The sequence below is a fragment of the Cottoperca gobio genome, chromosome 12, assembly GCF_900634415.1.
Source record: "Cottoperca gobio chromosome 12, fCotGob3.1, whole genome shotgun sequence".
Taxonomy (NCBI): domain Eukaryota; kingdom Metazoa; phylum Chordata; class Actinopteri; order Perciformes; family Bovichtidae; genus Cottoperca; species Cottoperca gobio.
Genome location: NC_041366.1, coordinates 3219752 through 3243081, shown reverse-complemented (window position 1 = coordinate 3243081; position 23330 = coordinate 3219752). Strand labels below are relative to the sequence as shown.

Below are 23330 nucleotides of genomic sequence, written 5' to 3'. Positions count from 1 at the left end.
GCCGTCACCTCAGCTGAACAGTCAATCCATTTGCCTCTCAAGTCACAATTCAAATGTTCAGTCGCTGGTCTCAAGGTGGACCATTTCCATAAGGAGACAAACATTTCCCTAATCAAAGGACTCAAGCTTGCTTTGGCTGCAGAAGAAGCGCTCTGTTGCTTGTTTATGGAAAACACCCGGACCGGTCTGACACATGCGCCCAGGAGCGGCCACTGTGTTCAGACACAACACCAGCTACACTTGAGACTATGCGGGTGTGCTTCACAACCTATACCTGGAAGTCTTACAGCCTTCTGTTTTCAGTCACAGGTTTATGTTGTGACATGGTAAGGTGATGCACCCAAATTCTATTAAAATCAAGAGGTGGCTATAAAATGTTTGAACAGTTGTGGTCAATGTTGAGTCATGTCAGTTAAAACAGTCTCTAACATTAGTACTAGTGTGGCTACATCTACACTAATAGGTTTTCGTTTTAAAAACACATAACTTTTGCTACATTTATGCCTAGTGTACACACTAGGCCGGCGTTTGAGCCCATAAAGACGCTGCTGACAGTTATATTTTGAAAACTCTTGAGGTTAGTTTTTAGTCCAGACAGGCAGAAACCTTTGAAAATGATAACGCAGAAACTCACATTAGATTCTTGATTGGGTCTCAGTCACGACGTGTCATTGTCTGATTCGTTACGGCCCTGTCACGTCGCGACAGCTACCTTGCACCTACAAGTGTTTAATTCACCATAAATAACAAATATTACAGCGGTTGTTGATCTTGTCGTTTATTTGCGAGCGGCGTTATCAGCCCGACATGCAGCGAGCGTTTGAAGGGACAGTTTTGAGGAGGGTGATGGACATAAAACAGAAGACTTTCCTTTTTTTAATCCATGCTTATTTTGTTCTTCACAACTATTGTGAAGTTCACAAAGAAACTGTCAATGAACAAAGCATAAATGCTGCTCTCCAATATGACAGGGGCTTCCACGAGAGCCATTAGTGTGAGAACATTCAACGAAATCAGTGGAAACAAGTGAGACCAAATTTCTTGAGGCACAATGTAGAAATACTTTGATTCTTAAAAGTAAATTTTATGCGTGTGAGAAAGTGATAGAGCAAGACCTAGGCTATAGTAACCGAGTAGCAGGCTTGGAACTGTGTAAAATGGTGTCTTTTATCACTAAAGATATATATGTGTGTGTGACGTTAGATGTTAAGTATCAAACAAGGTATTTTATTATAGGTCAATAAAACTCACATGCATGCTGAATGTAGGCGATTGGTCATGTAATATTGGACTTTTAGTATGGACGAGATCATGTCTGAAACGCCTGTGTGTACGGAGCTCCTTTTTGTTTTAAAAACAAAAACCTTTTAGTGGGAATAAAGCCCAACGGTGACAACTTTACACAGCAAAAAAAAAAAAAAAAGTCCATAGCTAAAGCTATGCGAGACTATTGGTATTGTTTTTCTTCCCCATCTAAAATATTTTCCTCCATGTCCCTGAGGGAACGTTTTCCTAAAGTCAGTAAGTAATCAAAAACAATGTTTTCCTCCCTTTCAAAACAATGCAAATGTTCAAAACCCAGATTTCGTTTTTTACAAATTGTGTTTTCCTTAGTCAAACAATTGGGCCAGGAGCAGCAGCCATGGACCTGTGGAGCTGAGTTTCATTTGAAAATGTTCTGGTGCTGATAAGATACCTACATGTAAATGCCAATACCATACTTTATCCAATACCTTACTTTGAGAAAAAAGGCATCTTTTCCATAAATAAATAAAAGGTTAAGTTCTCACATGCTAAAAGCGGTGATTCAAGTGTAGGCGATGATGTAGTTTTGTACTGCGGTTTGATTGTATTGACAGAAAGAATATTCTAATACTTTGTCTACCCTCATTGACAAAATAAAAGAAATTACATTACAAAATAGTACTATACTTTAGAAAACAGTTTTCAAGCCAGAGCCCGGGCACTAAGGAGAGTAAAATAAGCATCTAGCCTACAACACGAGCTACGAAGTTAACATTATGAGCTCATATTTTATGCCCCAAATAAACTAGTTCCAAACAGCGCGAGCTGAGAAAATGTGAGTTGAGCAGCAGCCGCCCAGGTGAAACACGAATCTGCTTTCAGTGTTTTTTAAAACACTATTCAGTCTAAATCTTTAAAGCAAAACACACGCAGGTACATTTATATATTTAACTGAACTTACTCCGTGTCCTTCGAAGATTTGTATAAAAAGTTGAATCCTGTTTTCAGTCGGTGTGCGAGGCGTTTTGACACCGCACCATGTTGTCCTCTTCTTCCTGCTTGTTGAGAGCTCCGGCGGCTGCTCCACGCCCTACTTCTCCCGCTGCCTCACCTGCTCTGCCTTGCACAAACCTGCCGGACCGGTCCGACAAGCCAAACGCTTTAAAACAACAATAAATAGCTGGTTAAAAACAAACGCGTGGCATTCAGGGAGGCTGCAGCTACGGAAGTGGGCGCGAAGATGTTCTTATCACGTGATGCACAGGTAAAGGTGTGTGAATTAATTATTGATTAAACCAGGCGGTCATTTTCATAGGGATGCTGCCTGCTGCCTGCCGCCTGCCGCTGCTTCTGTCCAAAAATATCTTTGTATTTGTTACTTTTTATAAATTGAGAATATTGTTTTGCTTTGACATAAAATGATGTAGCTAAAAATAGTGCAAATGTATTGCATAATACCTCCATCTGTAAGCTTTAAAAAAGAATAATAAAAAAATATCGAAACAATTTAGGGGTGTGCAACAAGTGAATTTCAGTTCCTCAATCCAATAGATTTCAAATGTGTTGCTTATATTCTAATTTAAAATATGGCCAAAGTAGATTAAACATACATTATTTTGTTTGTGTCAATGCTGTTTTTATTTATTTGAAAGGGTTATACAATTACATTCTTGTACTCACATATATAAAACAGATTATATAAAGGACATAGGATTGTATTTTGAGATTGGAACAGTATCAACGTATAAACAAATTATAAAGAGGAAGGAAACATTTTCAAAATAAAATATAAACTAAATCATTTAATTTAAAAATAATAATAATAAATGAGACATAAATTAAATGTCAGAATAGGAACATAATGCAGAAAATGCAGTCTAGGAACATTGATTTCTACCTTTAGCTTCCCCATTAGTCTTCCCAAACCTCTCTTATTTCCCTTTTACATTACATTACAGGTCATTTAGCAGATAGTGAACTCAGGGTTAAGTACCTTGCTCAGGGGCACAATGGTGGCAGGTATTGAACTCACAACCTTCTAGTTTGGAAGGCTATCACCACTCCCTGTTCCCTACTGTTCTTTAACTCATTGAGTAACTGTGAACTCCTGGGAACTGAGGAAAAAATGTGTCTTTCAATTTCCTTTCATTGTGATTTCCTACCTATTTGGGGTTAATAAAACATCTTGCAATTTAGACTTTTTAAAATTTATTTTTATGTTTTATTTTACAGCATGTCCACTGAAGACCATTTTAGTGTGAAAAGACAGTCAAAAATAAAAGATACAATATGTAACATATTAGTGTTGTAGAGTGATATTAAATCAAGAATACATTCACATTTGTATTAAAAATAATAATAATTTTGATCTGAACAATGCATATTTAGACACTACAAAAAACTAGCTTAACTGCTTTCAAAATAAAAGCCTGATGTATAAACACAGTCAATTCCGATCAAAAGTTTCTGTCCTTTATTTGACTGTTTCCTTCCTCATGCCTTTGCAGCCCTGATTTCTGCATCTTTCAGCATGCTTGATATCCACCATCTCTGGCATGTGCCTGGCTCCTTGCCTGCGCACAGATGGCTCTGGTTGTGGGATCCTCATTTTGGTTGGTGGTTCATACCCTTCTTCACTGCCTTCACTGCTGTCATCAAGTTCTTGACTATCCATCAGCTCTTCAGCCAAGTGTAATTTGAAGTCCAGGCACTGTTTGGAGTTCTTTGCTGGCCGTTTAAGTGCTTTGCTGTCAGACTTGTATTGGATCCAGGAGTTTGTGATAGCAACATCAAAGAAGTGAGTAATCGCACGCAATGTCCATTTCTTGGTCCTGTTTGACATGTGATAAAAGCTTAACATGCAGTCACAAAAGTCCACGCCACCCATGTTGTTGTTGTACTCTCTGATCACTGCCGGTCTTCTCACCTGGAGATGAACTTTTTATTTCTTGGACCATCTGGTGCAGGTATCTTCAGGTTCTTTGCCATGTACAGTGGAAGCCATCAGCACTGGTATGTTGTCAAACCATTTTGTGATAGCCAGCTCAGGACTCTTTCTGAACATATTGCCTGACTGGACACCGGCCTATGAATGGGATGATTTGCTCATCGATGCAGACCTTCTCAGTCTTTGGAAGACCAAGACAGCCTTGCCTCACACGGTCAAGTAATCGCCTGACTCTCCAAAGAATATCTGCCTTCTTTGTTTCCTCCGTTACAGCCAGGTCATCAACAGTCTTGAGTGAGCTTCTCAGCTTGAATAACCTATCCCTTGCCATTTTGCTGCTTATAACTGGCACTTTTGTTTTTTTGGCGCAAAACATTTTGATTATGGGATAGCCTAGGCAGGCCATGTGGACTGATATGCCAAAGAAGATCTTAATTACTTCTGGAGTAGTTTTCAGTGACACTCCTCTAGTTTGTAACTCTCTTTGATTGGTAAATGCTGCCAGATATTCAAAGACTTTGTTGTCAGTGTACTGGGAAAAGTACTGAATTGGACTCCAGTCTGCATGGGTTGTAGGGTCATCTTGACTGTCAGGAAGCCCAGGTAGCACAGGTGTGAATCTATATAGTTTGAGAAAAAAACTATAATAAACAAAAGTAAATAATAGGAATAATAATTAAAACCTTACACAAATCTGATTGGATTGAATGTACAACATACATGCTACTCTTGGCCCACAGAGGCCGACGTCTATCCTGCTCGTCCCTATCTGTCTCTGTGTCTGTATCTGTCTGCTCATCTGAGCCTCCTGCATCTTCTTCCTCTTCTTCTTCAAGTTCTTCTATCAATAGTGTGAAGTTCTCATCTCTCTCATCATCTGACAGCTCCACATCTGAATCTCCCTCAAATATCTGGTACAGAATACGTTCTGCTTCAGTTCTGTCTCCTGCAACAATGTTGAGTCATTAAGTACATGAAGATGGTCTTGGTGTCCACTAGAATGGACATTAAAGAAAGGGTTGTTATCTCAAAACACAAATTATTTAACTGCTTTCAGAACTAACGATATAATTCCTAACATGTTAATAAACAAGAAGATATATGATTTTCATAGTAAAACACCCAATAGATTAACAGTATTTGACTTACCTCTCCTCTTTCGATAAAATGTTGTTGTTGGTATGCCGGCCATTTTGAATGAAAAGAAAGAGGAGCTTCCCAGCATGCCACCCTAACCAATGACATATCACTGAACAGCCCAGGATGTCCTCTGTTCAATGAAACAGGGAGTGGCTCACACGAGTAAAAGGAGATGCATGTGAACAAAATGTCCACTACAGAGGACACAAGTCAATGGGCTGGGTCTCAGGAGGATAAGTATAGTCTACAACTCAGGCACTTCTATGTGCAAAGTGTGATATGAGGGGTTGGCAAATTGTATTATTTTGCGGGAGTCTGCCCTTTAATCATGGATGGATGACTGTATGGGCCTACCTACCGGGCACAGGCTCAGGGGCCCCAAAAGGTTCCTTCCCCTACAAAATGTCACTCAAGAGACACATACTGACCAGGATGAGACTTAAAATGATTACAAAATAACATAAAATGATTACAAAGAGACCAAATGAACACAAAGAGAAGCAAGATGACTTGAAGCAACTACAGACAAAAAATAAATAGAAGAAGACCAAAACAATTTCAAATTGACACAAATCATTAAAAAGACTACAAACAGAGGCTAAACAACTATACAGTACAGTCTGTGTGTCTTTCTCAAATGCTGGATAGGTGGTGGGTTCTTTTGCATAATGTGCCCAGGCTCCCATTTTCTAATAATCCGCCCATGCCTTTAAGACATATCTTATCCTTTCCAAATGTAATGTGCTGGTTAGATTACGTAGCCACATTTTAAAGGTATTTCTTTCCAGTGAAGTGGTGTTTTCTTTTTCTGCAATGAGGCATTTGTTGAGCTGGTGTGAGTATTTGTAATGCTTTAGAGACACCGATGATAATTAATAAAGGTCTGGTTCGAGTGGAGTATTAATCATTTCTGAAAATTGGTTGAAGATATAAGACCAGAAAGATGCAACCTTGGTGCATAATACAAAGCAAGAGTTGCCTCTGAGGAAAGACATTTATCACACATCATTGATATGTTTGGATAAAATGTTGCTTATGTTCTTTTCAATTAATGTGAAAACATTCATGGCAGCACCTCAACATTGAAATGAATATTTATTTGTAAAACAAAATGTTATTCTTAAAAAGTAACAACAAATTATTAAGGCTTAAAAGATGACCAGGAGAGGTGATAATAAGAGATGATAAAGGTATTATTAAGCTTTTTATTGGACTTGTGTCACATATGAGTTATGAATAAATAATCTTTGCCAAGTAAACTGCTGTAAGCAAGTTTATTTACATAGCACCTTTCACCGGCAACGTTGCACCAGTTTGTGACTCTTCCGTTTGGGTTGTTTGGAGCCCCAGCTACCTCTCAGTGGCTCATGGACCGGGTGCTGTGTCCGCACTCTGCATATGCTGCCGCCTACTTGGATGACATCATCATCTACAGCGAAACGTGGGAGCAGCATGTGCAGCAGGTGGGGTGCGGTGCTCGAGTCCCTGGCTCAGCGGGAGGTGAACTACAGTACGGTGGAAAAAGAGTGCCTCGTCAGTGCCTGGTCTGACCAGAGCAAGCATGCACACTCAATTTGGAGACCTTGGAGTATCATCAAGATATGTCTTTGGGATCTCCAAACGCAACGCTGTTGCATGACCACCAGATGTGATAATATAACAAAAGCACAGCAAACCCTCTGTCATGTTCCCAACGCGATCAGCAAAATATTGATTATGTTAATCGCCAACAACCAACACAAACAATGTTATGCTAAATACAACTTAAACATCATGTTACTATGTTGACCAAATACTTATCACACTAATGGATGTTACACTAACAGATTACAACAGTTACAACTTGCATTTATCTAATTGTGTTAGATACAATACACTACATAACAGACTTTACACATATCATGTCTTTGTCAGTGGTGCAACATTTGGCAGGAAATGTACTATGGTGTTGGTGCTCACTGCTGTCACAGGCCATTTTAGGACTTGCTGTGCACCATGCATTTATTTTACATGAAATGAAACGTTTAATTAAATACATTTGTGCTCTGACAAAAAGGGCGGCACACCTTTTTGGCTGCTCCGGGCACCTATACTGTAACGATACGGATAAACGTGCAACGTGTTTAACACACAAACATCTTAATTTCTCTCACTAGTGACGTAATGACACGAACAGGCGCGCTTTTTTGTGAAAGAGACGTCACATAGTGGTCGTTAGCAGACGTGGCTGTGGTGTTGTGTGGATTCTTAAACACGGATATTTGCACTTTTAAAGCTTAGAGCATTCAATAACCAAAGTCCGGACTGGGTTTTCGCAGTTTTGTGGGTCATTCCAGAATTGGAGGACATTTCATGTCCCACATATTGTTGTGTTAAATATACTTGTCTTGAGACAAAATGTATATAAAGTTGCAGAAAAAGTGATTTCAAAATATTATTTAAAATATCAAATAGCTCTCGAACACCCCTAAAATAGCATTTTTCTCTTGTCCCAGCTTCTTGGTGACTTAGTCTTAGTCCTCCATTTTATTTTTAATATATTTCCAATCTTTTCACTCTTAATGGAGTGTGGCACTCACACAAACGCAACCCTGTTACTCACATTATGAGACTAAAACAAATTAATTTCAAACATATTTTTCTTTAGTTAGTGTGGCAGTGGGGTGTGGTTAGGGCGCCGGCTGCTGTGGAGAGACAGGAGTGTCCCAGCTGGAGGCCAGACAGCTGAACGGAATCAGGTAATCAGTCACATAATAAATGCACGGTGATGGCCTGGTTCTGTTCTCTTGCAGTAGGCTGGGTTCCAGAGCAGACCGAGACGCCTGGTGAGCCACGACGCAGCGGAGCCTGGAGAGCGACGAACAGCAGAGCGACCGACTGGAGAGCGACCTGTTATTGTGATTGTGATAGAAAGCTTACCTGTGAGCGAATAAAGCGGTGTGTTTAAACCCTATACTCTCTCTCTGTCATCCCTGAATCTGACTGTGGACAAGAGGGTCCACAGTTAGATATCTAAGTGTGTCAATTCCTTGACAGTAGCATTACATTGTGCAGCTAGCATTAATTCCTGAGGTAAAAGCTACAATTAGCATTGATTTGCAACCCTGTTACTATAATTAGAGTAACAGGGTTGACATTCAGTAACAGGGTTACATTTCCTTCAGTTTATTCTATTATGTATAGTAAAATGTCATGTGTTTGTATAATTTAGCATAATATGTTTTAAATCCATCGTCTACCGCTTATCCGGGGTCGGGTCGCGGGGACAGCAGCTACAGTAGGGAACCCCAAACCCCTTTTCCGGGCCACATCCGCCAGCTCCGACTGGGGGATCCCGAGGCGTTTCCAGGCCAGTGAGGAGATATAATCTCTTCACCGAGTCCTGGGTCTTGCCCGGGGTCTCCTCCCAGCTGGACGTGCCTGGAACACCTCCCTAGGGAGGCGCCCAGATGGCATTCTTACTAGATGACCGGACCACCTCAACTGGCTCCTTTCAACGTAAAGGAGCAGCGGCTCTACTCCGAGTCTCTCATGGATGGCTGAGCTTCTCACCCTATCTCTAAGGGAGACGCCAGCCACCCGTCTGAGAAAACCCATTTTGGCTGCTTGTACCCGCAATCTCGTTCTTTCAGTCATGACCCAACCTTCATGACCATAGGTGAGGGTAGGAACAAAAATCGACCGTTAGATCGAGAGCTTTGCCTTCTGGCTCAGATCTCTTTTCGTCACAATGGCGAATGCAATACCGCCCCCGCTGCTCCGATTCTCCGGCCGATCTCTCGCTCCATTGTCCCCTCACTCGCGAACAAGACCCCGAGGTACTTGAACTCCTTCACTTGGGGTAAGGGCTCATTTCCTACCCGGAGTAGGCAATCCACTGGTTACCTGCTGAGAGCCATGGCCTCAGATTTGGAGGTGCTGATCCTCATCCCAACCGCTTCACACTCGGCTACGAACCGATTCAGTGACTGCTGAAGGTCACAGACCGATGATGCCATAAGGACCACATCATCTGCAAAGAGCAGCGATGAGATCCTCAGCCCACCGAACTGCAACCCCTCTCCTCCACGACTACGCCTCGATATTCTGGCCATGAATATCACAAACAGGATTGGTGATAAAGCGCAGCCCTGGCGGAGGCCAACATCCAGTGGAAACGAGTCTGACTTACTGCCGTATCCGGACACAACTCTCGCTTTGGGCGTACAGGGATTGGATGGCCCTCAGAAGTGATTAATCACCCCATATTCCAGCAGCACCTCCCAAAGTATCATCCGTGGGTCTGTTGTTCCACGGCCAGGACGGAATCCTCATTGTTCCTCTTCAATCAGAGGTTCGACTATCGGCCGAACCCTCCTTTCCAGCACCTTGGAGTAGACCTTACCAGAGAGGCTGAGAAGTGTGATACCCCTGTAGTTGGCACACACTCTCTGGTCCCCCTTTTTGAATAGGGGAACCAGCCCCCCCGTTTGCCACTCCCTAGGCACTCTCCCAGACTTCCACACAATGTTGACGAGGCGTGTCCACCAAGACAGCCCCTCCACACCCAAAGCCTTCAGCATTTATGGACGCATCTCATCAACCCCTGGGGCCTTTCCACTGTGGAGTTGTTTGACTACCTCAGTGACCTCCATGTTTTATATTTGTCCAGTGTATATTTGATTATACCCAGTTTGTTGTTGTGTTGACATGTTTGTTATGTATCATTGATACTCTTCCTGTTAATCCTTCATTGGAAAAAATATATAGAATATTATCAAACAACATTTCTGTGGTCCTGAGTATTTATTTGTCACATTTATGTCATGATCTACAACCAAAAGTAATGTAGCCATTCAACCCTGTTACTCTAATTTCAACACTGTTACTATATCATTTTCTGTTAAAATAACCTTAAATAATTCTCTCAGCTCACAAAAGTTTAAACTAATGTCCTTTTAATAGCTTGATATGCATAATGTATTTGCAAATATTTCAAATTAAATACTGAAATTGGTAAAAAGAAACGTGTGACAATTGAAAAGTTGGGCAAGATAGATTTAAAAAGCTGCTTAAATTAACATTAAACCAGTTTTATCTCAAACTACATGAGTATTTAATATAAATGTGACTTTCTTTACTTAATAGTAAAGAGTTTTATTGAAGAATGTTTTTCAAAATACCTTTTTCTGCTTAATGAGTATGTGTCACAGGGTTGCACAAAGCATGGCACACAACAAATAAAACGTGTATATTTGATGCCTTTACTGGCCAAATCACTTTTTTTTAGTGTTTATTATCCGTTTTTCCTAAATACATAACAAAAAGAATAAAATAAAAGGTTTATTTTTCAAAAGTGTTGATGTCTAAATTTAGAAATACTTCTACTGTAGGGTTGTATAGATAATTGAAACCCAGAGACACATACACACAGCCCAATTTAATATGTATGCACCAGGTTTAATGAAGGCTTTGGAAGAAAGTAATAGTCATGACTGTATGCCGATAGGCATGGAGACATCTTCATTTAAAGAGGCGGTGCACCTTTTTGGCTGCGCCGGGCACCTGTAGCCTACCTAACGTCCACGTGTTTAACACAAACACCCCCATTCTCCTTTCGGTCACTGGTAACTTAATGGCATGGACAAAGGCGTTTTTTTGTGAAAGAAAACATACAGACATTACATATATGGAATCGGAGTTTCGGGCTTCCGGTGGAGTCGCAATGCATGCTGGTGTGGCGGGCGTAGAAAAGTGAGCACCAACTCTACAAGGGCCGCCATATTGAATTTCTTCTCTACGTGTTTACATTGTATTTAGGTTATTCTTCAAGCATGTTTTTACTTTTGGGGTTTGATTAAACAAACCTACTACTCTACAATGAGTTCTGAACTCCTTTCTTATGATGAGGTTCAGATGTGGAAAGTCGAAGTTTTGAAAGAATTTAGCCGCAAGAGGAATTTAAAGGTTTCAGGAACAAAACTGGAGCTTATTGCCAGGGTGTTTGCTGCATCAGAGATGGGCATTGAGGAGCAACCAACAGCTAACGAAAGAATTTAAATCACAGAAAAAGAAAAGACTAAGCTTTTGGTTATGCCGAACGATATGCATAAACGAACTTTGAATGAATACAAAGAAGGCAAAGCATTTAGACTGTTTGACTCTGGCTGGTTGAAACAAATATCTAGTATTGCTTTATGAAAGCGAAATGTACTCATTCAATGAAAATTTCCCATACGCCACATTCGGCATGGATCTGCGCAGTCAAGAAAACTGGCGATATCATAAGTGCTTATTGCAGTTGTGTTGCAGGGTAAGCTATTATAAATATATACCTAACTTGTGTTTGTTAATTATTAATTATTATTATATATATATATATATATATATATATATATATATATATATATATAATATAAATATATAAATGAGTAGGCGCTTTCCTTTTTGATGATTTGGGGTTAGACACATACCCCAGGTCGAGTTCAGGATCAGGGAATTCATTTGTTGGTTTTCCTCGCATGAAATGCTCACTGCAAATCCGCGAAGATTTCTTGGGCTCCCAAGACTTCCCATTGTAATGCTGTCTCTTTACAGCTTTGGTCCATGCTAGCCTTCGATCATTGTTCTTTAGTGCTGTTGGAAATGGAAATAGTTCGAACAGGGGCTTGCAGTTGTAATTTTTCATCAAACGAGTGCAATCGTGAAGCTCACAATGAGATTATGCCCATTTATTTAGCTTTCTCCCACTGTTTGAACATCCTTTCACCACACAATTTCGCCCGCCACACCAGCATGCTTTGCGATTCCACCGGAAGCCCGAAACTCCGATTCCATGTATAGTGGTCGTCAGCGGATGTGGTCTGCGGCTTAGTGCAGGCGCTAACTGTGCTGATCCAAATGACTTCACACAAAGCACTGCACTCCCTCGGGTCTTCAGCAACACATACGCAAAGCGTGAAGTAGATCGGTCCATGGGTTGCCGAGATAATATAATTCAGATACACACACGTCTGTCCATTATAGTTGTATAATGGTGATTTAAGTTTGTTTTTCTTTATCCAGCGGAGGGCAGTAACACATCTAGAAACGTCTTAACTGTTAAAATCCCGGAAGAAGAATAAAAAGGAAAGGAAGAAGAAGAACGAAACCCCCGCCTTTCCTGTTGTCTATTGACCAATCAGAAGTCCACATCCTGAATCAGTCCAATGTACCTGTAGTGTGGCTAAGAAAGCAGCTGGTTAGCTACTAACAGAAAGCTAAAAACAAAACACCTTATATATATATTACCTTGCAAAGTTTCCTACCCTGAACATCACACGGGTAGCAATCTAGCACCACAGCCGCAAACTCTACCATGGTCGGTGTTAAAGTGATCGGGAGCGACCCGGACTTCCAGCCAGAGCTAGCGGCCGCCGGCTCCAGGCTCGCCGTAGTGAAGTTTACAATGGCTGGGTAAGCTAAACACACCGGCTTCGAGGCCTTGCAGCTAGCTGGGCTTAGCACTTAGTCTCTCCTTTCAGTTTAAGACTAGAAAACATTCAGAGCTCGTCGTTTAACTGTGTTTGGTAGCTGACACGAGCTGGATAGCTACGTTATCTGATAGGTGTAAAATAGCTTTAATTGCAAGGGAAACATGATTAGCATGCTATCATTAGCAGGCTAACTAGCTCTATTGCTTACAATGACATAGCAGTATTACAGTAACTGGGTTGATGTGGGGTCGTAAGATTACATGATGAAAAACTGCAACATTACCACCAATATTAACAAATCAATGACAGTTTTGACAATTGACCTGTCTTTACAATGTGTGTGTGTACAGCTTCTAAAATGAGAAGTTGTGCTTGTTTTCACTGGTAGCTTATAATGATGTTGATACATTAAATACTTTGTGGGATTTATGAGGCAATTAAAATATCTGATTCTGAGCTCAGGTAAAATGTGATGGGCGTGTATAAGAAAAAGCCTTAATATGTATAGATTGTATCAGCTATACGTATGAATATGTAGCTACTGTATGTATTTACTAATAATAAGGAAGATCTAGATTAATATTGGAGGAGATTTCTCCAAACAGAAGTTTAAGTATGAAACCAAATGTAACCAATATGTCTTTGGGGTCAATATTAGCTTTTTGCCAATATATTGTATTTGTGAACATGTTAGCTGATAAGTAGCAAAAAATGGCAAAACAGTAATACCATAGATATCTTTTAATTGCGAAACAATGTGTCTAATACACAAAAACTGTATTAAGTCATCCTCATGTTCATGTTTGTTTATGTTCCGTGTTGATTCATAAAAATGATTATCATCATATTTTTAAAACTATGCCTTAAAATTCCAGTATCAGTCAGTCGTAAACAAGTACTTTTTGTGTAATGACTAATCTGTGTCCGTATCATAGAGTATTGAAGACTGTCAGGTACCAAAAAGAACAGTATTGTTTACGATCAGATTCTAGTGGTGTCATCTTTTAGCTAATATAAAGTTAATCAAACCAACTGACCCAAATGACTCAGTTTACTATTATTTACAAGTTGAAATGAGCAGAAACTCCTCATATTTGAGCTTTTATTTGAGAAATAATTGATTATTACATTGTTGTCAATTTCATTAATGTTAATTGAACTGTATGTTAACTGACTAATCATTTCAGCACTACTTGAGAGACCAGAGCAGATCACTAACAGACTCCTCTGCCTCCACAGGTGTCGGCCCTGTGTAAGAATAGCTCCAGCTTTCAACATGTTGAGTAACAAGTACCCACAAGTCGTCTTCCTTGAAGTAGATGTTCATGTCTGTCAGGTAAGTCTGATCTGCGCATCCACCACATGGTTTTATACCAACAGAGTCCAGTCACAGCTGGAGAAACAATTCAAGAAGAACAATGGTTGTTGAATCACTTTCCTCTGAAAACTCAGGTGTAGCATTGATATTAACATTTGTTATGTTATTTGAGCCGTGTCAGACCAGAGCTTAAGTCAGATTGGAAAATTTGTGTTGACCTATTGACCAATGACATTCCTCCTTTTTCTTTTTTCTTCTAGTGTTGAATAGATGTTAAATATTAGAAAGCATTATTGCCATTGTTCTTTTATTATCCAACAGCAACAACAAAAAAACATCTAATTTAGTTAAAACAAGTAATTATACAGGCGGGTGTTTTTTTTTGTCTATCAGAGACACGTATATGATTCTGGTACCAATCATCTCATTACATTTTGGCTAAAGTAACTAGTGGACCAAACTCCCCAAATAAGTGTGTGTAGTCTGCAGGAAGTAGAATTCAATAGGATAAGGCTTGTTATCCGATATTGTTCTTATTTTCAACAAATCCCATGAAAAAAACAAAACCAGTGGTGTGTTAGTCCATCTCCCAATACCTTTGATGTCCCTGTCCTGTCTGTGGCACTGCGCCAAGCCCATTGGTTGCTTCTAAAAACAAACATCTTTCATGCTCCCAAATAGTTTAATTTTTTAAAGGCTCAGGCATTTCCTAAAACAGATGGCCACTGCAGTTAAATGTTACTCAAACATTGTGCATTTCTTGGGGACTATTTTTTTTAAAGGTGGATTTGGTCCTATAGTGAGTATTTTGGGATTTAGTAAAAATAATCTACAGTGTACGGTTCACGATATTGAAGGAACATGTCAACTAGTGCAACAGTGTGGCTCGTTGATGTGGTTGAATAGTTATTGGTCAACAATGGAGACTGAGTAAAAGCACCAGATAATAATCTTCATGCTGTAACAGAAATGTAAAATAGACACAAGTCACCAGAGGGGATGCTGGTAAATAATGAGAAATAAAAAGCTGCAAACCACGAGATCCAGCAGAGTGTTAAGTTTCGATGATGCAAGGCCAATTTTATAAAAAACATTTCTCTTTTTCTCAGGCAACAGCGGCAGCCAACAACATCTCAGCCACACCAACGTTCTTGTTCTTTAGGAACCGGGTTCGGGTGGATCAGTATCAGGGGGCAGACTCTGCCGGTCTGGAGGACAAGATCAAACAGCACACAGAGAACGACCCGGGAAACAGCGAGGACTCTGACATTCCAAAGGGATACGTGAGTTGACAATGTTACTGGTACCTCTCTGCTTGTATATGTGCAGGATATAATATTAAGTTTTATAAGTTGTCCATCACTTAGTCCCCACTCTTGCATATTTCTTTTTGCCGTACTCTTGAAGAAGCCATTTTTGTAGCAGTCCAGGTATGAATCTCTTCAGCCCTGTAGAGATTAAGAAGAAAAGTCAAGAAAACACACAGTATGTGTCGTGAAGATGGAAACAGAGAAAGGCAATAAGTATGTCCAGTACTTCTCTGAACCGGCGAGAATGTGAATCAGAAATCCTTTATTAGTCCCCCAACGGGGAAATGTACCTTGTACCGCAAAAGAACAAGAAAGTAAAGTGGCAAGTTCACAATTCAATAGTTGCCTCAAAAGGACACATATCAATATCAATGTTCAATAAAGGCAGAAAGAGACCAAGAGCTGCGTCTCCTGGAAGATTTAAATGTCCCGGTCAAATATTATCTGTGTTTCTTAAGCTTAAAAACAATTGATATGCAGGATATATAAAGAATGACATCGTCAAGGCATGTTTTTACAAGGAGGCTTCTTTTGATTCATGCATTAAATTACAATAACAGGTTCGAACATTATGACCAGAGGGGTTTAAATATGTCTATGACTTCAATTTTCATGTTTAAAAAAAACATTAATACCGACCAACGGAAACCCTAACCCAGAAGTTGATTCCGTCTTGTTTGGTTTGTTTTCAGATGGACCTCATGCCCTTTGTCAACAAAACCGGCTGCGAGTGCCTCAACGAGAGCGAAGACTGTGGCTTTGATAACTGCTTAATCAAAGACTCCTCCTACATGGAGTCTGACTGTGATGAACAGGTATGATGAGCCTTATACATTTTTTTGTTTGGGTTACAAAATGGTTTTTTTCGTGCTGTTGGCGCAAAAGTCAGGGGCATCTAGGAGCGCGATTAATCTGCGTTAATATTTTTAACGCGTTATTTTTTCCTGTGATTAATTAATCAAAATGAAGGCGTTAATTCGACAGCGCTACTAATATGTTGTTGGCCTTTTTCATTTTTTCTAGTTGCTGATAACTATCGCCTTCAACCAGCCTGTGAAGCTCTTCTCTATGAAGCTACTGTCCTCAGACTTTGGTGAGGGTCATTTTAATGCTGCTCTCCACTTACTTAAAGGTTCAATGTGGAAGATGTTCCAGAATTTAAACTTAAAACATTAAAACAATGAACTAACATTATCAGCAGAGTGTGAAGAGGTAACAGTGATGACGTTGTGTCAAAGACGTCTCTGTGTTGTGTTGCAGAGATATCTACTGAAGTTAGCATGCTAACAGCTAGCTGCCCTCCGTCCAGCCTGTAATACCACTTGTTCCTCTAGAGGTGATAGTGAGTCACTGTAGCTGCAGTCTGCCTCAGTACAGAGGGAGAAGAAGAACAGCTGCTGACTCTCTTGTAAACATTACAGCCATGTTCTTGTTTTATAGTTTGTTTATTGGATTACATTCAAAGTAGCAGAAACAAGAAAACCCCTGCACCACCTCTCTTTGTCCTCGGCCAGGAGGCTGTTTTAGGCTGTGTAGCTTCAGTTAGAAGTCAGCTGGAGTTCAGTCACAGCACCGGGGAACTGCAGACTCCCTGTTGCTGCTGTTACACAGGTCCAGCAGCCGCTGTGACTGCAGGGCTGAAGCTGGTTCTGGCTGAGCTCAAGTCTCTTCTACCGCTGACTGGGGCTCTGCCGACCTCTCCTCCCTGACGGGCTGCTCTCCTGGCTGCGGCGTGAATTCAATACACAATATAAAGAATAAATTAGAATACAATAAATATGCCAAACTACTACAACTAAAATATAAACATTAGAGGTGAAACCCCCTATTGGAGGGTGGCTTGTAATTACACATTGAACCTTTAATTAAACTTAATCTGAATCTCTCATCTGGAAGTATTGCTAAGAAAGTTGTTTCCAGTTCCCCCATAACTAACTTCCTGTCCTTTCCTCCGTCCTACCTTCTCTCCCTCCTTCCACCTTTCTCTCACACTCTTTTCCCTTCTCCGTGTCAGCCCAAGCCCCTAAGGTGGTGAAGGTGTTCATCAATCTCCCCAGGTCGATGAGTTTTGACGACGCAGAGCGGAGTGAAGCCACTCAGGCTCTGGAGCTGTCAGAGGAAGACTACAAAGATGACGGCTTGATTCCTCTGCGCTACGTCAAGTTTCAGAATGTACAGAGTGTGACGGTAAGGACCAGATTACCAACATGACTGAAACATTGCCATGGTTAGGCTTCAGCCTCATTTAGCAGGTCTGAGCCTTTCTTTCTTTCTTTACATTTGTGTTTACAATTTTAATGTAAACCATATTTGAAGTTGCATCACAGGAATAGTTTCTGATTTGATCAAATGGTTCAGAGTCCACTGCGTTTACAGCTCCTCAGACAAAACATAGATTCATTCAGTTCCCACCACACCCTTAAACATTAATTATACATGCATATGTGTGTATATATATATATATATATATATATATATATATATATATATATATATATATATATATATATACAGTATATTGTGTGTGTATGTAAGTATATACACACACACTAACAGTTTTTCACCTTATGAACTCTGTTAAGGGCTAATATGCTTTGTGAGTAATTTATCTTTATTCTGCAGTACTATTGATACTTTCAGAATATTTTGTTGCTAATACTTCTTTACTTTTATTTAAGTAAATTATTTAAACACTTCTTCCACCCCTGACAGCAACATCTCACTGCCTGCAGGAATAGAAGTCCTACTCAAGTTTATTGTCCTCGGATAACTTTAAGTGCATGGAAAACCATTCTGACAGTCTTAATGAAACTGGCCCTGATCTGCTTCCCGATACTTACATGGTTCCAGCTGAGCAATGTAGTGGCTAAAGAAAAATGTGTTTTTTTTTGATGGTTTGTCTTTTTGTTTTTTTCCTTGTACCAGTTGTTCGTCAAATCAAACCAAGGAGACGAAGAGACGACAAAAATCAACTACCTTACATTCATAGGCACTCCAGTACAGGCCACCAACATGAGCGACTTCAAGAGGGTATGGACCCGCTACAGCCACCTGCATTCATTTCTGTTGAGGTTTGTTTGTGAGGGTGTTGTACTCACAGACGGTCATTTTATTTTTGTTCTGATGCCACCTAGGTTGTGGGAAAGAAAGGAGAGAGCCACTGAGCAGGAGAACCATGGGGAGGATGGGAAGAAGAGGAAGAGGAGGCTGCAGATACATCCAAGAACTTTCCCTCTGCCAAAGCTGCCAAAGCTGCCACACGCATAACACACACACACAACACACACACACACACACACACACACACACACACACAGCCTCCAGCTCACCTCCTCAAGCTCTGAATAAATTCTCCGTCTGTGGAGACTTGTTCTAATAATCATTTGTATTGTAATTCTGATGAAAGTCACTGTAAATAAAACACAATCCTTTTTCAAAGGCATGTGCGTTGTGTCTGCTTTCTGTGGGAACTACCGTAGCTGGAGGAGTGGTAACCAGTGGTAACCACAGGGAGTTTGGCACTGGTAACAGTTCTTGTATTGCAATGCAGACTACCATGTGTGGAAGTTTGTGTCATGTGACAACTAGAAGCTCAGCCTGTGTAGAGGTGCACAAAAAAAATCAAACCGACAAAATAATTCATAGGGCTGTAGGTATAGGTAAGGTTAAATGCACCTGTCAATCTCATTTATTCATATTAATTAATATATAAAATCCTGGACTTTAATAGCTCATGTGTTTCAGCAAGATTTCTGCTCATGTTCAAAGCTTTCTGCACATATAAATATATCACACATCTGTGTTCTCGGAAGACAAAGAAAGTTGTAATTTTATGAGAATAAAGTCACAATGTTAAAAGAAAATATGTACCTGCCCTTTAAGTCTTATGCTGTGCTGATATTGTAGTTTCCCTTCAGACAGTCTGACAGACTAAGACCCATTTGGAACTCTGGAATTCATAACTCATGAATTCCTCAGTAGAGCGCTTCTACGTTAAAGTAGATGATTTTGCAACTTCATCAGTTATGAAGTGTGTTGGTTGCGGAGAGGAGGGACACATCGCGAGAGCCTGTCCGAAGCGCGGGGAGCCGGCTCCATCTGGTTCGGTAGGGGCGGCGGCTGCCCGCGGTTGCGTCGGTGCCGGTGCCGTCTTACCGTCACCGGCAAGGTTGTAGTCGAGTGACAGGTGGTGGCTGCTGCTGAGGGGGGATCTCACCGCAGGGGGCGGCCGCGAACCTCGCTGCGCCGCGCCACTGCTGTGTCTGACCTGGTGCACGAGGCAGGTGGTGATGTTTCACAGGGTGTGTGTATTAATGATGTACAGAAAAGTGAGGAAAGTGTTTTGGGCGAGGCAGGTGAAAGTAAAGTGGGCGATAAAAATGGCAGAAAAATGGTAAATAAGAGAGCATACGGAGACAGGTGAAGTCAGTAAAACACAGGTTGGTGAGGCAGGTGAAGACAGGCAGAGTTGGAGGAGGAGGTGACAACATTAGAGGTAAAACAAAAGGCCGCTACAAAACGCAGGAGAAAAACAAATAATGCATTAAGTGAGATTAAAAAAAACTGCGAAGTTGGGGATGAGGGATATGCATTAAGAGAAAGCAGGGGCAGGCGGATGAAAGTACAAGCATACCTGTCAACATTGGAATTTCAAAATAAGGGACATTTTTTGGCGGACTCCGTCCATATTTGAACAGCTCTCAACCCCCCAGCCCCTACCCATGTAATGTAAATGTAAACACATAAGGGACGGTATATACATTCAGGAAATACATGTTTATTTAAAGTATGTATTACTTGTACAGACATGTTTATAAAATGTATTTATTTTATTTATTAGTTAATATCATCAATTTATTTGATTGAGTTGTGTGGCTTTTGTGTTCCCCGACGAGTTCTTCCTTGCGATGGCAGAGTCTGGAAACATGTCCGCTACACTGCGACTGAAATCATCGCAGAAGCTGAAGGCTGCATTATTTTTTAGTGCAAAGCATCGACATCTTTCCCTCAGCTTTGGTCACTTGGTTTGTCTCCGACACAGTTCTTGTCACACATGAAGTCATTGACAGTGTATGTTTTTGTGCCTCTTGGTGTGCTTGTGCACATGCTGGCAAACATCGCTTATTCCGTCATGTGCAAAGCTAAAATCTGAATGGCACACTTTACAAAAAGCATGAGTTTGCCCGACTCTGCTTTTTATTAAATAAGGGAAATTCTCCTCCCAATCGTCTAGTTACTTGCATAAAGTTTTAACTTTTTTGGCAGGTACAACTGCATCTATCTCCCGTTCACTGTGACTCTCATCCATATGTTTTCGTCTGTGTTATTGTTCCTGTTTTCTACTTCTGTGTGTTTACTGGCGGATAATGTTTTTCCAGTGGCTGGCCGTGCATTTCACACCTAGGCCTTCAGTGATGTCCTACACTAGGGACCAACCAGTCAGAGGTTAAGAGCCAAAAATGTTACTATGTTACTGCAAAGAGCCACATCATACAGTCATAGATGCGCACCCCCCTCTCCTTCTCTCTTTTGTTCTCAGCCTTTCTCTGTGCTCCCACACTCTCTTTCTCCCCTCTCTCACACAGACACAAATGAAAATCTAAAACTTAACACACACACACACACACACACACACACACACACACACACACACACACACACACACACACACACACACACACAGTCAAAGACCCTCCCAAAGACACACACACCCTCACACAGACAGACACAAATAGCTCTGCTCAGACAGATTTATTGTAAATGTCACACACCATAATATTGAGAGAAATTGAATTAAACCTCTCCTACCAGTATTCAGAGGCCAGTTATTATCAACAATGAACAGTGTGTGCACTCTCACACACAAACTCTCAGTAAAAAAATGTGAAAAGTTTTTTTATCTTCCTATGCATGTTGCTTCTTTAAATTAGTGGGACTTCTAACATTCCTTGCCTTGAACAATCCTCCTCAAATCTGGCTTGTATTCCATTGTGGTCAATCAAAGCAATTCTTTCACATGTGTGTCAGTCAGAACAGATCTATACTTTGATATCATGTGTTTCAGGGTAGAAAACACAGACTCACAGACGTATGTTGACCCAAACATTGATAGTAGCTTGAGTGCAGCCTGTTTGACATTGGGATATTTTTCCATTGGCACAGTTTTCCAGAACTCAAGGGTCCCTTCTCTCAGAGCAGGTTTCAGTCGGTCTTCCTCAGAAAGTTCAATCATCTCCAGCTCGGCCACCGCCTCGTCCGTGACTAGCGGAGCTTTCAAACAGTCCGTCTCAGCATTAAAAGGGTCGACGAGGAACGTAATCTGTGACCTTTTCAGCTGTAGATCATGGAACCGGGTCGCAAAGTTTTCGTGCAGGGTTTCAACCAATGTTGCAGATCGGGCTGTCCGCTTGCTTTTAGCAGAGAGGGAAAATGCACTAATTCTCCCTTTTGAAGAAGTGTCTTAAACTGTTTCAGTTTGTTAACAAACGCAAATACACTTTGCACTAGGTCAGGCAACATTTTTATATGAATATAACTCTCCCACTCTACTAAAAACATCCTATGATTCGTCTTCATATTTTCGCATTTTTTCCCTGCAATTTTAGGATCAAACTCAGATGGTCAAATAATGTTTACTCTATGATAGGTTTCCCCCCTCGAAGGTGATTGGTTCACTGCATCGCAGGCATTTTTGTGATTGACTCTTGGTTCACATCAAAATAAGACGCGCTGTCATGCTTTCATACTGACACCATACATACACACACTCGCAAATAAAATTTGGTAACTGAAGAGCCGCATGAAACTGGGCAAAGAGCCGCATGCGGCTCGAGAGCCACGGGTTGGTCACCCCTGTCCTACACAGTCCTATATGAATTATTCCACCACTTACCTAACCCTTAATACCATCATTATGACGCCATGGCTATAGAAACTATACATTTAGACAGAAACGCAGTATAACCGGGCATTGCATCACCTTAACATAGTCAAGTACAACAGAGTTATATTAATATTTCTGAAACATTTACTTGTAAATAGCAGGCATTCCCAGCAGTACAATTTGCAGTGCCTCTCGGAGGCTGTGAGCCAGGGGTACTGCTCGTAGTTAGTGATTTGAAAGTGGCGGACAAACCCTTTTCCCGGCTGTGATAGGCCCGCTAGGATCGGGGTTGGCCGTTCTCTTCTCACGATGGCTAGGTTTTCTTGAAAAGTTTGTCTTGAAAATGGCGTTGTAATTATATCTGCGGCACCGTCTGACCTATGTAGACCCTCCCTCAGGCCTGGAAAAAATTCTGACTCTCTGTACTGGTTGTTGAAGGAGCCACTGATCCACGGAGCCAGGCTGGACGTCAGCAGCAGCATCACACCCGGCCTGATGGTGGCTCTGTGCAGGTCCAAGACCCTGTCCCTGCGCCCGGCGCTGAATGATGCCCGGGCCCTGGGCTCTCTGCTGGGTCTGAACTCTGTCAGGGTGGCTCAAAGAATCCTGCAGTTCTGGAGCCAAAGGCTCACTGGAGACGAGAGGACCCTCCTAACCACATACAGCCAGGGAGAGGCTGATCCAGACCCAGCGGACCCCTTTCCTGAAGTCTACCTGAGCCCAGGGCTGGGAGAACTGACCGGCCCCCTGCTCAAGGTCACTAACCCAGCAAAACTGTCGCTGCACAGAGTGGACAAAACTACTTTCTATGCGAACTGTGTAAAAAGCATCAACAGAAAAGTCCTGTGCAGCACACACTCCAATGTGTGGAGCAATAGACTAGGTGGAGAAAGCGGATCGGGCCCACAGTGGAGGATTTTATACAAACCTCCCCTCAACAAGCAGACTGCCGACCTTCAGTGGAGGATTTTACATGGTGCTATCGCTTCCAACGCTTTTATCTCTGTTATTAATCCTGCTGTTTCAAATAATT

General features: G+C 41.2%; 3 protein-coding genes across 3 annotated transcripts in view; 1 reads left to right on the top strand and 2 right to left on the bottom strand.

Annotated features, from left to right (window-relative positions):
- Nucleotides 1-2502, bottom strand: part of atp8b1 (ATPase phospholipid transporting 8B1) — a 30031-nt gene extending 27529 nt beyond the window's left edge. The window contains exon 1 of the mRNA XM_029445392.1: nucleotides 2207-2502. The gene's annotated coding sequence lies outside the window, so the exon portion shown is untranslated. The remainder of the gene's footprint in view (nucleotides 1-2206) is intronic.
- A 1004-nt stretch (nucleotides 2503-3506) lies between these two features.
- LOC115016982 (uncharacterized) lies at nucleotides 3507-5384 on the bottom strand. The gene is made up of 3 exons (XM_029445138.1): nucleotides 5342-5384; nucleotides 4913-5138; nucleotides 3507-4812 (listed from the first exon to the last, which is right to left on the bottom strand). The coding sequence occupies exons 1-3, from the start codon at nucleotides 5382-5384 to the stop codon at nucleotides 4290-4292; spliced, it is 792 nt and encodes a 263-aa protein (XP_029300998.1). The 3' UTR covers nucleotides 3507-4289.
- A 6873-nt stretch (nucleotides 5385-12257) lies between these two features.
- txnl1 (thioredoxin-like 1) lies at nucleotides 12258-18856 on the top strand. Its single transcript, XM_029444003.1, has 8 exons — nucleotides 12258-12766; nucleotides 14026-14122; nucleotides 15214-15387; nucleotides 16107-16229; nucleotides 16438-16507; nucleotides 17429-17601; nucleotides 18340-18444; nucleotides 18549-18856. The coding sequence occupies exons 1-8, from the start codon at nucleotides 12669-12671 to the stop codon at nucleotides 18576-18578; spliced, it is 870 nt and encodes a 289-aa protein (XP_029299863.1). The 5' UTR covers nucleotides 12258-12668; the 3' UTR covers nucleotides 18579-18856.
- The last annotated feature ends 4474 nt before the right edge of the window (nucleotides 18857-23330 follow it).